Source organism: Hakea prostrata, chromosome 11 (assembly GCF_041222555.1).
Source record: "Hakea prostrata isolate BN-2017 chromosome 11, UWA_Hpros_2, whole genome shotgun sequence".
In the NCBI taxonomy this organism is placed as follows: Eukaryota; Viridiplantae; Streptophyta; class Magnoliopsida; order Proteales; family Proteaceae; genus Hakea; species Hakea prostrata.
In genome coordinates, this window is record NC_142610.1 from 19,051,582 (window position 1) to 19,066,920 (window position 15,339).

General features: G+C 38.3%; 1 protein-coding gene across 1 annotated transcript in view; it reads left to right on the forward strand.

Annotated features, from left to right (window-relative positions):
- Positions 1-15,339, forward strand: part of LOC149000613 (mediator of RNA polymerase II transcription subunit) — a 71,737-nt gene that overhangs the window by 20,315 nt on the left and 36,083 nt on the right. The window contains exons 6-7 of the mRNA XM_089139416.1: positions 11,495-11,751; positions 11,960-12,173. Coding sequence (XP_088995542.1) covers positions 11,495-11,751; positions 11,960-12,173 — 471 coding nt within the window. The remainder of the gene's footprint in view (positions 1-11,494; positions 11,752-11,959; positions 12,174-15,339) is intronic.

Below are 15,339 nucleotides of genomic sequence, written 5' to 3' on the forward strand. Positions count from 1 at the left end.
CTTACCTTTTCAACTAAAAGTGAACCATCAGTTATTTTATCCCGAGAAAGAAGTATTTAATGTCTATATGTTTGGTTACGTCATGATAAACAGGATTCTTACATAAGAAGATAGCACTCTGGTTATCAATAAAGACAACAGGTTTAATCTTCAAAATACCAAGTTCACATAACAAACCATTCAACCATATACTCTCTTTAACACATTCAGATGCAGCAACAAGCTCAGCCTCTGTAGTAGACAAAGCAACTATAGGCTGTTGTTGCACCTTCCAACTGATGCAATTACCAGATAACAGAAAGAAATAAGAAGATAATGATTTCCTGTTATCTACATTACTGGCATAATCTGAGTCAGTATATCCTTCAAGAATAAGATCACCAGGTGTGGACTTGAACACTAAACCTTTATGAACAGTACCTCTCAAATACCTTAAGAGCCACTTGAGAGCAAGCCAATGTTCTTTACCAGGATTAGACATAAACCTACTCAGTACACTAACAGCATGAGCAATATCAGGTCTAGTACATATCATGAGATACATAAGAGAACCTAAAAGACTAGAATAAGGGATCTTTGACATTTCACTTTTTTCAAAGTTATTCTTAGGACAATGATCATTTGAGAGTTTAAAATGTGCAGCTAAAGGAACATTTACATGTTTACAATTAAGCATGTTAAACTTCTCAAGCACTTTCAATAAATATAATCTCTGACCAATGAACATAGTATCCTCCCCCTTATCCCTATGAATCTCAATCCCTAAAATTTTCTTGGCTGTCCCAAGATCCTTCATCTCAAATTCAGATTTCAGTTTGTTCTTAACATCTTGAATAAGACTAGAATCAACACAAGCAATCAATATATCATCAACATAAAGTATAAGATATAACACAATAGAATCTGAAATGAGAAAATATAGGCAACTGTCATAAACACTTTTCTTAAACCCTACACTCAACACAAATGAGTCAAAACGTTTATTCCATTGCCTAGGAGCCTGTTTAAGTCCATAGAGAGATTTCTTCAACAAGTAAGCTTGTGATTCATCTCCAGCTGCCGAGATGCCTAAAGGTAGTTGCATATATATCCTTTCTTCTAAATTGCCATGAAGAAAGGCAGTTTTCACGTCCAATTGCTCTATAATCATTTTGTTCTGAGCAACAAGGGACAACAACAACCTTATAGTCTTATACTTGGCAACCGGAGAGAAAATTTCATCATAATCCACCCCTTCTCTTTGAACAAAACCTTTTTCAACAAGTCTGGCCTTATATCTTTTGGAATTATCAATTCCATCATCCTTGATTTTAAATATCCACTTACAAGGTAATAACCTTTGATCCTTGGGCTTCTGAACTAGTTCCCAAACCTGGTTCTTATTTAATGAATCTAATTCATCATTAATGGCTTGAACCCATAAATCTTTATCTTTGGAACCCAAAGCTTCTTCATAGGAACTAGGTTCATCTAACCCAATATCAGAGACAGAAATATCAGTCTCATGTGCAAAGTTGGCTACATACCTTCTAGGTGGCCTAACCACTCTCCTAACTCTATCCCTAGCCAATTGGTAACTACTCAGATCAGGAACTTCTTCCACCTCTCCAGTGGAAGTCTTAGGAGAGGGCAATGGCCCACTCTCAATCTCAGAAACTACAACCTCAGACTCTTTATTACCAGAGCTAGGTTGAGGGGAAGTCAAGGGTCCATTAGGTATACTAGGATCAAGAGTCTGAGCAGGACTTAAGAAAACATCAGCTTGCCCTAATCAAATTGAGTGAAGTCTGTCATTCTTTGATCAAGTGGATTCAAATTGGTATTGTCAATGGAAAGACAAGGGAACACACTCTCCCTAAAGAGAACATCCCTACTAACAAAGGTCTTCACACCAGGCACAGTCCTATCCCATAGCTTATATCCTTTCACCCCCTCAGGATACCCTAGAAAGATGCTCTTTTTACTCCTGGGTTCTAATTTACCAATGCTCTGATGAGCAAAGGGTTCACACCCAAATACCTTGTGGTAACTAAGACTGGGAGGTTTACCCCACCACATTTCCTCAGGGGTTTTAAACCCTAAGGAAACAGATGGACTCCTATTGATTAGGTGAACAGCTGTTGTAACAGCTTCACCCCAGAAACCCTTAGGTACCCCTGAACTGATGAGCATACATCTAGTCTTGTTTAAAATTGTCCTATTCATTCTTTCAGCAATGCCATTTTGCTGAGGGGTGTATTTAACAGTCCTATGCCTTTGAATCCCTTTGTCATTACAAAATCCATTAAACATTTCATTAACAAATTCTAATCCATTGTCAGTCCTTAATGTTTTAACTTTCCTTTCACTCAAGTTTTCTACCAAAGCAACCTAATACTTGAACTTTTCAAAAGTTTCATCCTTGGTCTTCAATAAGAAGATCCATACTTTCCTAGAGTAGTCATCAACAAGGGATAAGAAATAAGAGTTTCTACCATAAGACAAGATTGAAGCAGGTCCCCACAAATCAGCATGTACATATTCTAATATATCCCCAGATAAGTGAGACCCAGCTCCAAAGCTTAACCGGTGCTGCTTACCTAAGACACATGACTCACAAAACTCTAAGTTATCAATGACATCCTTGCCAAACAGGCCTTGTTTACTTAGAGCTTGCATTCCTTTATTGCTTATGTGTCCTAGCCTAGCATGCCACACACTAGTGATATTTGACTCACTTGACAGACAACAAATATTGGAGATATTATTTAGGAATGTACTACCATCAAAAACATACAAACCAGACTGAGAAATGCCCTTTAAACATACATGAGATCCCTTAGATACAGAAAGACTACCCCAGAGATACAAGTTACAAACCTAGCATTTGTCAAGGCTACTAATTGAAATCAAGTTTCTCTTTAAGTCAGGTATGTATCTAACATCATGTAAGGTGAAAACAGATTTATTGTGATTCAATAATTCAACAGAACCAATACCAACTACATCACATAAATCATCATTTCCCATCATAACTTTGGCATTATTCAACTCAGACAAGTGTGTAAACCAGTGTATGTGTGGACACATGTGATAAGTACAACTTGAATCTAAAATCCATCCTTCTTGCCTACTAACCTCAGAAATGGTAAGCACCTCACTGATGTCTTCATAGACATTGGCTTGACCATTCTTTGGTCCAGGCATATCAGAATGGGAAGTCTCCAATTCCTTCATTTTTCTTTTATATGCAAAGCAATTTTTCTTAAAGTGTCCTACTTTCTTGCAAAAGAAGCATCTCTTGAGGTTTGTATCAGACTTGTTGTTCCCATTATTATTCTTATTGTTAGTCTCATGGCTTTCAATTACTTTTCCCTTTCCTTTTGGTCTCCCTTGTTTGTAAGAGCCCTTGCCCTTTACAAACAGGTTTTCCCCACTGCCTTTAGTCTTACCAGAAGCCAATAGTTCAGACTCCCTATTCTTTAAGGCATCAATCAGTTGTTCTAGGGAAATGTTTTGACAGGCATATTTGATTGAGTTCTTAACAACAAGATAATCATTATGTAATGAATTCAATAGGATAATAGACAAGTCCTGATTTTCCAATTTAGTCTCTCCCCCTGTGTTAGCTAAGTCTTGAATCAGCTTCTTAAATATATCTAGGTTCTTGTCAAGGGTGATTGTAGGGTCCATCTTAAACCCATACAACCTCTCCTTCAAATAAATTTTGTTACCTAGATTCTTTTTCTGATAGATCAGCTCAAGCTTATTCCAAACTTTAATAGGAGTGTTGTCATCATCATCAAGACACCTGATAACCCCATCAGTGATGTTCCAGAGCATGCAACCAATTGCATTCTCCATCACTTCAGTCCTCAAGACTGGATCAATACTTTCAAAGAAAGCATCTGGGTCATCTATTGATCTTAGGAGCTTTTGCTGAGCCATTAAAGCTCGAACCTTCCTCTTCCAAATCCCAAAGTCCCCTGTGCCATCAAACTTCTCAATATCTACCCTAGAACCCCCCATAGGAGTATCCAAACTTAGGTAGCTAGGGTTCCCCCCTAGTCCTACAGCTCTACTAGAGCCTGTGGTAATAACACTAACCACACCGGGAGGAGTATCCTCCCCTGGTAGACAGAAACCCTTACTAGGCTCCACTTTGAACCCGGTACAAGACACTAATCAGTATACAAGAATTCTATTCACAATACTGATTAACCAATTCTGAAAAAATAAAAGATTATTCTAACAAAGAGTTAAATAATCAATATTAATTAATCACAAAAACATAAGCTCAGTTTATACAAGTTACAGCAGCCTAATAATCAGATGTTAACACCACAGATCAATACATACCAAGTATTAGATCAATATTAACAAGAAAAGTTAGACAGTAGATAGTATAATCAGAGAGGCAAAGTTAAATGAGATTAATTAAACCCTAATCATATCAGAATTACCTACCTATACTCAGATTGTCACCCAACAGGTTATAAACACCTTAACAGAGTATACCACAATTATATGAAACACTTTTAACAGAGGTTTTATAGAACCGAATCATAATCATAACACATTCATATCATATGAAATGAAAACAATTTCATAAGATTAAAACTATGACAGAATTGAATAGAAACTATAAGAACCGAATTGTCATTCATATATCAAAGGTATAATCAGCTAAAGAATTTAAAGAAAATAAGAATGTAACCTGAGACAACCTTAAACCGTATAAGCAACCTTCAAATTTAGGATTTAAATGACTCAACAATACCTAAATGAAGCAGGGAACATGACTGAGATGGCTCTGATGCCAATCTGTGATCGTATTATCAAAATCTCATGCCCTAATATCTTGTGGACCGAACATACAAGGGTATTCAAGTATCAGAGAAGAAGAAGACATGATTACGGAGTTCGGCATAGCCTACTCTCCGGGATTCAGGTATGAATCCAATTCACTAAGTCTTTGGGAGTTTACAGATCTAGAAGAAGAAAAAAGAGAATACGAAACACTTGATACAAGCAACCACAGGTCTCCAAAGTACCATCGAGTGTTCGCCTCACTCCAGCGATCAAAAGCCCTATGTTTCCTCCTTCAAGCACCAGGGATAACCAGAACTACAAGCATTCGAACACGACGGCCATGAACGAAGCTTCAAGAGAGCTCCAAGAAGAACCCGTAGAACAGAGAGAAAATATCTCAAAAAGGAAATCGATTTGCACACAATACCCTTGAACCAACCCAGCCTCCTTAATACAATAGGCTGTGAACCAAATGAACCCAACTGGTTCGGTTCATGACTAAAGCAGTACAAATACCAGATTACCCCTAACAAGTCACCAACATGCTTATTGAATGTAGGTTGTTCTCCAGCAAAATAACTTCGTAGGTGCTCCTCAAAAGTTGGTTGCACAACTGGAACCCTTTGGGGTCCTCTCCCCATATTTCTTCGAGCAGGAAAATTGGCTAGAGAATGAGCTGGATGGAATTCTTCACCAAGTGGAGGGTGAGGAACATAAGTAGAGGCAGCAACTCTGGCCTCCATTTCTGAGAACCTCTCGTCCATTTGCTTCTGGTTCGCAGTGATTTGGTTGCTCAGTTGTTGAACCATCTCCATCATTGCTGCCATAGGATTAGTTGGACTGGATGGTCTAGAATTTTCACTCCCTCTCATGGCTCTGATACCAAATAATGTAGTACTGTATTTGAATGATCAAAACAGTAGCCAAATAGGACCTTTCACAGGGAATCAACTTTAGATTTGATTAGACTTAAGATAAATAAAATTCAGATATAAAGATAGGCTGAAAACCGGAGTGGTAGAACAAGGATATTGGTTTAAGAACAAGGACTAAATAGGTCTTCAAAACAGCAGTAGACTATAAAGAAGAAAAGGATGGAACAATATAAGAGAATTAAGAGAACAATAAGGACAACAAAGTAACACCCGGGCTTCACACCGCAAGGTGGATCGATTGTATCAAACACCAACCTACCTTGATCAAACACAAGGAGTCTCCATAGAGAAGGAATGCTAACAAAGCAATTTGATTTCAATAGATGAGTTGTTTTTTCACCACTTACATAAGTCTCTTTATATAGCATTCTAAAGAGACATAAACATTAATGGCAACATCCAACCACTAGCTAACACCACCTACCTATTAATGACTCAACTACTACCTAACTCTTGACAAAGGAGAACTCCTTTGACAATGAGTTCTCTTATTTTCAAACTAAAGCCCCTTTTATTGACTTTCTAAAAACTAGACTTAGGCTTAGGTCTAGACTATGAAGTTCAACAAATGTGGGCTAACTTTAACCCACTAAAATAGCCCTAGCCCATGAAAGCCATGGGCTGATTCAGGTGACAACTTTAGGCCTTTGATGGGCCTAACCCAATGGGCTTCTTCTTTCGTAAATATGTCTTCAATTCTGCATCAGCTTCTCTGCCAAATATTGAGTTCCATACAAATGGAAATCTGTTTGCAATAGTAGACTTTAGGGCAAAAGCCAATGCCTTGGAATAGCTTGTATACAAGTGCAATGGGGGTGTTGGGAAAGGAGGAGATGAATCTATAAGAGGGATAACAACCAGAATAGGTGGAGGACCCAAGTGATCAGTTTCTGATGCTCATCAGAACAATCTTGAGTGATTTAAAAAAGATAACATCAACAGTCACAAGCTGCTTGTTTGTGACAGACTGACAGGGTCAAAATGCCACTGGCCTTTTTGAGTGACAAACAGGATCATAACACTGGTAACCTTTTGGAGTGGAAGCATAATCAAGAAACACCAGCTTTGTAGCATGAAAAGACAATTTGTCATGATAGAGCAAAGAATATGGACAAAACATTTACATCAAAGCACTTGTGATGGTAACCTGAACAGTGGTAATGGAGGAAAAATCACAGAAAAAAAAGAGATGGATTGTCAGGAACACAGTTGAGCAATATCTGGTGGGTTGGTTCCCAGTCATAGGGAATCTTCATCCATCTAACCCCCCGCCCCCCCCCAAAAAAAAAAAAAAAAAAAGAAAAGGAAGAAGAAGAAGAAGAAAACGAGTGTTATGTCAAAGTATTTGGGATGGTAGTAAACACTGTAGATTTAGTACTGGTACAGAGGAAAATCAAGGAGTCACTGCTGCAGCAGCTACCCTTCATGTTCTTGATAGCTATGATAGAGATTATCAATCATGGTGATCCATGCAAGGAGGTAGGGGCTGCACAGGGTCGGGCTGGGCCGGGCTTTTGCAATCCCAAACCCAGCCCTGTATGTTACAATCTGAGCCCATTCCGCCCTAACCCTAGTTCAGGGCCAAGGATTATTGTCCCAAACCCTAAGCCCTATAGGGCCAAGCCAAGCCCATTCCCATCTGATTGGCCCTAATTAGGCCGGGTCGGGATGGGTTGGCCCTGATTGGCCCTAATTAGCCCTGTCCCTGGCCCTGATTGGCCCTATCCCTGACCCTGACCCTGACCCTGACCCTGACCCTGACCCTGACCCGATTGGCCTTGATTAGCCATGTTCCTGGCCTTGTCCCTGGCCCTGACCCTGATTGACCCTATCTTGGCCTTGTCCGTAGCCTTAATTGGTCCTGTACGTGGACCTAAAATATCAAATGTAAATTCATAAAAAAAAAAAAAAAAAAAAAAAAAAAACGTAAAAGTAGCACAAGTAAACTAAAAATAAAATTCATAGAAATATAAGATGATTCAAGCTCCTACAAAATGCTAAAATAGTCAATAAGTTGATAGTGCTTTAAACATAAATAAATTCACACTCCATAATTCTATATTGAGCTCTAAAGTCTCTCATTGCTTTGGTGATGGAAATTGAAAACCTCTCCCATTTCTTTGGTGATGGAAATTGGAAACCTCTCCCATTGATATCCGTATTCAATAAAAAAATCCGCATTCAAAACCTTGTTAACTAGTATTCAATGACAATTTAGTATTGGTATTTTTTTCGTAGTTAAAGAAAATTATATTTTAGTTACAGACACATCTATCTATCCTTAACAAGTTTTTCTGAAATATCACATTGGAGACAAAAGAAAGATGTCAATATTCATGATGAGAAGTTGGGGGTGTAGATTTGTTAGATATTAATTCTCTATGTACTAGTTTTTATTATTTATAATATATTATCTCGCATTAGTCCAAAAAAATAAAGTCAATGTTTTTTGGGAACTTAAAATTACTTAGTTCGAAAAATAAAAATTACCTTAAAAATAATATAAAAAGTGAACTCATATTCTAATATGATTAAAAGGACTGAAGGTCAAAATCGAGACTTATAGTTGTATCAATATTAATATGAAGATTAGGGTAAAAATCTAGTACATGATCATTGACAAATTAACATTAAGACTATAGCCAAAATTACGGTCAAGATCAGGGCCAAAATCAGATAGATGCTTACTACATTGGTAATGAGGATATAATTTATTTTTATTAATCTACTATAAAACATGATCATGTTTTTAAAATTTGACACATGTCAAGTATTCACCCATGTGGATTATAATTAATTCCTCTCCATATGGGTGGAGGGTCCAGACTCAAATCAGGGTCAGGATCAAGATTAGGTTGAGAATTAGGGCTAAGATCAGGGCCAAAATCAGGGACGGGCTGGGCTGGCCAGAGAGTAATCCCAGGCCCGCCCTTGGCCCTAGTTCAGGGCCAGAATATTTTGGCCCTAACCCGCCCTTAGGGCCAAAATTTTTAGCCCAAGCCCTATTCGGGCTCAGGGCGGGTTTAGGGCGGTCAGGGCCGCCAAGGCCAAACTTGCACCCCTACAAGGAGGAAACAATTCATCAGCCTTCGTAGAAGAAACCCTAATTTATTTTCATGTGGCATCAATTAGGGTTCCATAGAAAGCTGCAAACCCCAAAGGATAGCCTTAATGGAAGATCAAACAGAGATTGATTAGAAGAGCTCTGAATCCATGAAACATTGATTTCGCCTTCTCTCTCTCCCTTTCTCTCTCTTCCCTCTCCCATCTCTCCTTGTCTCTTCTTCCCACTCTTCTCTTGCTTCACTCATTCTCTGCCTCTCTCTTCCCTCTTTTCTCTCGTTCTGTCTCTCTTTGTCTCTTCCTCTTCAAACCCTATCTTCCCTCTCTCTTCCTTGCATGAACGGGCCTCTGCCCTCTCACTCTCTTTCCTCTCTTGTGTCTCTTCATCCTGTTGTCTCTCTCTCTCTCTCTCTCTCTCTTCTCTCTCTCTCTCTCTCTCTCACTTTCGGTCCACTTACTCTTCCTCTGTCTTCCTTTCTTCCTGCTTCTTTTTTGCTGTGCTGAGAGCTGTCCTGAATCCTCCTTCCCTGCCTGTGCTGTCTCTGATGTGCTTTTCCCTGGTCTCCCTGCTACTGTTGCTGATCAATTTGAAGCTTCTGAAGTTGACTACATTGAAGACCCTGCTCATGATAAGGATTCTGCACAGCTGCAACCTCTTCATCCTTTGGCTCTGAGATTGATGATGTTAGGGCTTCTGAATCCTTTGCCATCCCTGCAACAAGCTGAATCAGCCCTTTTTGGCCATGTTACTGCAATTTTTGAATCCTATGGTGTTGCTTCAAGCAGTATGGAAGCATCTAGGCAAGAAATCCCTGTAGTTTGATGCTTTGCCACCTGTGATCCGTGCCAAGTCAAGAACAAAATTATTTTTGAGTTTCTAGGTTTGGCTTAATTGAGCTTGGCGTCTTGGCCTTGTCTTTGGGTCTCATTGTTGTCAGGTTTGGTGCTGCATGTCAAGCTCTCTTTTTTCTCTTTTCTATTTCCCTCCCCTCTTCTTCCCTTTGGTATGAAATTCATCCGGGGGGAAAAAACAGAAGAAAACAAAAAACAGGAGGACTGATAAGCTGTTTCAATCGTGAGACGGTGTCCATATACATACTTTTGGAATTGTAAAATTACTAAGGGCAGCTTATGTTAATTACGTTAAACCCACTCGGTAATAGTAATATAATTAAGTAGCTTTAAGAAGCCTATCCTTACACCACACGGTTTAACAGAACCAACACAGAAACTAAGAAGTTTCCACATGAGCAAACAACTATATGTGATGTTTCAAAGAAAATAATGCATGTTAGTACCACCTCTGCTTGGATGTTGCCTTCGCCCCTGGCAACCCTGTCCCCTGGCACCATCTTGTTTGGGTTTAAAGGTCATATGCCTTGTCATGCCCTCACAACGTGGAGAGCCCTTAGCTTTTCCTTCCCACCTAGGTTTTCCTTATTCGCCTTCACATCTTGCCTTCACCCATTGCAGTTTTGCTGGAATGGAGCTGAAGATGTTGACCACCTTTTCTTTGCCCTTCCCCTTGGTCGCTTTACTTGTTGAACTTCATTAGCTTCATTTGGTCCTGTTCTAGAATCTAGACATATCAGATGCTTTGCCTGGGAATGGTTGTGGACTACTGGGTCTTTCTTTGGTTGTTCTACTTGTGAAACTAGTGGGGAGCTGGTTTGTGGGGCTACACTCTTTCACCTTTGGATGGAGCTGAATCTTAGGAGATTGCCTCAGCCTTGATTTGGAAACCCTCCTGTCTTTTGTTAGTTCCTGTATTCAATTGTTACCCCACCCCAACTCTTTGGGTACTCCAGTGAACAGGCATATTGTTGTTACTAGGGTCTTAACTTGTCTATTTTGTCTCCTCTCCAGGGGCTTTAGTGCATGCCAAACACACCTCAAATACCCCACCTGGACACCCCCCCATGGGCACTGGGGGTGCCTTCCCTTTTTGTTCTACATTCCACCCCTCCTTTTTTCCCTTACCTGGGGGGCTGCATTTGGAATTATTACATTCACTCCATATTTGAATAGTGAGCCTAAATCCATAGCCCTAACCTCAGATAATACAACCGTGGTCTCTTGGATACTTGAGGCAAAACATTAAAACTCTGACGTCAAATGTAAAACAGTGGTAGTTTTAATTTTCTGGTCTCTGTTGAATTGTTAACATACCAAAATATGAGAACATAAAAGAACAGGGACGCAGGCATAAATGATTTTTAAAAGTGCAGTAAAATCCCAAGTATGGCAACTTTTTAGAATATCTAGAAAAAAGCATTTATTGTTGTTGTTTATAGTTTTAGTTTTCTACCATCTACCTTACTTGATTGCCATTATAGGAATTTTGTGTATTTCGCTGTAATAATTGAGAAAATCCCATATAAAAAGTATGGTGGATGGTAGAACCTTGGACCGGGTCTTTATTAGAATATGAAAATTAGTCAAGAATAATTTGGTTATATTTACGTCAACAGTTCCACGATGCTTTACAATATTTAAACTTCTTTTTGGAGCAGTTATCATATCCTTGTGTCATACTTGCAGCTCGTTTGATTCCTAACCTTTTTAATAATGCTGTCGATTTATGGGATCCTCGAAAGAAAAAGGGGATGGTGGACTTTTGAAGTAGCTGGTATATGAAGTGATAGTCTACCTGGGTGTATCCTTGTAAACTAATGCAATTCTTATCTGCAATTGGTTCTTTCCAGATACACATTGTTGGCAAGATTGGCTTATATTTTCGGATGTGTTTTTCTTTCTCATGAAGAATGGGTGTATTGATTTTACTGATTTCGTGGACAAACTTGCATCACGAATTACTAAGGGTGAGAACCAGATTCTTCGAACCAATCACGTGACATGGCTACTAGCTCAGATTATTCGAATTGAGATTGTGACAAATGCTTTAAGTACAGACCCTAGGAAGGAGATTGTGACAAATGCTTCAAGTACAGACCCCAGGAAGGTTGCTTCTTAACTTTGCTTAAGTCATTACTTTCAAAGTGGGTTATCTAGTAGCTTTTTGGTATTCTTTTCCATTCTTTGAAGAAGTTTTATCCTTAATTTTTGTCAAGGCTTGTTTGCCCTCCTTTATATTGGTTTCTTATTTCATATTCGTAATTGTCTACTGTTTATAAATTCTTGACTTTAACAACACTGCAATTGTCTTATAGGTGGAGACTACTCGGAAGATGCTATCATTTCACAGAGAAGATAGAAACTCTGATCCAAATAATGTTGGTCCTCAAAGCATCCTGCTTGACTTTATAAGCAGTAGCCAAACATTGCGTATCTGGTCTTTCAACACTTCAATTAGAGAGTTTTTAAGTCATGAACAACTTCAGAAAGGAAAGCAAATAGATGAGTGGTGGAAGCAAGTCACCAAAGGTACATTTTCCTTTGCTGTTGTGGTGTATTGGGTTTTTTGGGGAATCTGGTAAAGAGTGTAATTAATTTAATTTGAACTCTATTTAGCTTGTCTATCTTGCTGTAATCTTGTACACTTATAGATCCATGTTTCATGTCTTTGGTATTCTGACAGTGATCACAATTCATGAATCAGTTCCCCTAATGTAAATTTGAGAATGAAGACTTAGGGGTGCTTGCAGAAATTTTATGGTATTCTTCATCGTGTTTGAAAACTGCTTTATTTGTCATGTACTTTCAAACATAAACCTTTATTTCAGATGTAAGAACTTGGATGCTAATTGCAAATGCCTGTTAACATAATGATAATTAAAATTTTTTTTTTTGTAATTCTAATAAAGAGCTAGAACAAATAGGTCTAATCCCAGGCAGGATCAAATAGGAAATCTCCAAAGCAAAAGAAAATTGAGCAATGAATTCCGAAAGATAACAATGGGATGAGAGTATTAACTTTTTAAACCACGAGAGAGAACAATTTTTGTACTTTGAGAAACAACAAATATATTCCCAGAAAACTAATAAGCTTTTAAAGCTGCAGTTGAAGTTGAATGAATTCTTAAGGAATTACCTATTGGGCCTCCTCCCCAAGCTCATTCAACGTAGGGATGCCTCTATCCTTCACCTACTTTTGTAAACTCCACCTAAGATTTTGTGGAGCTTGATATTATAGTGAACATATACCAAGTTCTCTAGTCGCATATGTAGTTGTTTGTTTGTAATTCGGGGACACTTTTTGGTCTCACAGAGTTAGAAAAGTCATGATATATAGAGATTTACCGAATTGTAAGTGAATCCAACAACAACAACAACAACAACAACAACAATAAGCCTTGTCCCAACTAAATGGGGTTGGCTACATGGATTCTTGCCCTCCAATCAGTTCTGTTCTAGGCCATGCTAGATACAAGGCCTAAGCTATACATATCTTTTCTCACCACTTCTCCTAAGGTTATCTTAGGTCTACCCCTAGCTCTTCTAGTTCCTTCAATATGGATTATATCACTTCTCCGTACAGGGGCATTTATAGGTCTCCGTTGAACGTGGCCGTGCCACCTCAAACGACTTTCTCGAAGCTTATCACTTATGGGAGCAACTCCCAAACCAACTCTAATATGATCATTTCTTATCTTATCCATCCTAGTTTTGCCACTCATCCATCTTAGCATCCTCATTTCTACTACATTGAGTTTATCTATATGATTCTTTTTAACAGCCCAACACTCTGCACCGTACATCATAGCTGGTCGAACAACGGTCCTATAAAATTTTCCTTTAAGCTTTAATGGAATATGCCGATCACATAAGACCCTGGACACACCTCTCCACTTCATCCACCCTATTTTAATTTTTTGGGAAACCTCATCCTCTAAATCACCTCTTTTACTTATGATTGAACCTAGTTACCTAAAACAATCACTCTGAGGAATCTCTTTATCGTCAAGTATCACCACCCCATCATCTGCCCGATCATGACTAAAGTTACAAACTAGACATTCTGTCTTCGATCTACTAAGTTTAAAGCCTTTTGATTCCAAAGCTACTCTCCATGATTCTAATTTGGTATTAATCCCCACTTGGGTCTCATCAATCAACACAGTATCATCCGCAAAAAGCATACACCAGGGGACCTCATCTTGAATGTCTTTGGTTAATTCATCCATTACTAGTGCAAATAGATATGGGCTTAAAGTTGACCCTTGATGTAGCCCAACTGTTATCGGGAATTCATTACTTTGTCCCCCACTGTTCTAACACTAGTCACCGAATCATCATACATATCCTTAACTATATCTACATATTTACTCACAACACTTCCTTTCTCTAGTACTTGCCAAATTAACGCTCTAGGGACTCTATCATAAGCTCTGTAAATGAATCCAAATATTATCTTAATCATTTTGGTCATTATATAAAATAAATAAAGAACCTCAACAACCCTCTTTTTTTGATAAGCCAAAAAAATTTGTTCCAGATTTGGGAATTATTTGGCGAGTTAAAAGACTATGCTTATGGCTGCTTAAAAAATGATAACAATTAATTGTCAACCATGCAATTCTTGGTTAGGAGCCTAATCTTTGGGGGTGAAACTGTTGGTAGGAAGGTGATGTTCAAAAAATGGTTGATGAACTGTAAATTTAAAATCATTTATTTATCTATTTTTTTGGTTGATGGTTTAAAAACTTAAAATCATGAAGAGCATACGTTTGACGTATGTGAGTCATTAAAAGATCCATGATTATTTGAAATGTTATCAACTTGAATTTTTGGTGAAAAATTGAGCTAACTTTTCAATCACAATCATATTGTCAAGGTTTGTTAAAAAATAAAAAAAAGAATGTATAGAATCGAGAATGCATCTCAGTCCAAAGTTTAAATTGAGTGCCAAGTGTTTTTGTTATGCTTTCTGGTTAATAAACTAATATTGTTCCAATTTTGATATCATTTATATATTACGCACATATGATAATTGTAAAAGTGAAACAGGTAGTACAAGTATTAAAAATAATGTTCAATATTTCTTTTAATGGATAATTATTGAATCCAAATTCTACCTTTTCTGCTTTTTGACCAAATTCTTAAATTAAATGGATGGGATTGTTTTGAATAAAGCTCTGTTCTACTAATCCCCAAATTTGATTTTGCTCGTCATGGGTCATGCATGACCGAATCGGTTTTGCTTCTTGGAGTGGCTAAATGAAAATGTACTCTAGTCATGTTCCATCTGGAGGGCTACAAATCTGGGAGAGCACCTTCAATGCTTTCTTCCCCAAGCATGGTGCCACTTATGCATAAATAAATAAATAAAATCCACTATTAGGAGTTCTAGTTTGCTATTAATGTGTGTAACCCTACATTGGAGTTTAGATTGAAGATGAATAAATTGCAAGTATATGGTTGTGGCCCCTGCTGGTGTGATGGTACAATCTCTTCCACACAACAATGCCTGCACAAACCACCCCCCACCCTCCAGCACCCCGAGGTTGCCTCGGTGGCTGGGTCTTCTGTCTGCCCTTTGTCTTTGTTTTTCTTCCTGTTTACGGTCTGTGGTTCAACTCGTTTCTAGCATACATCAACAGTCCCCTCATTGAGTTGGATCTCCTCATCTTGCCTCTTTTGGTTGAAGTTG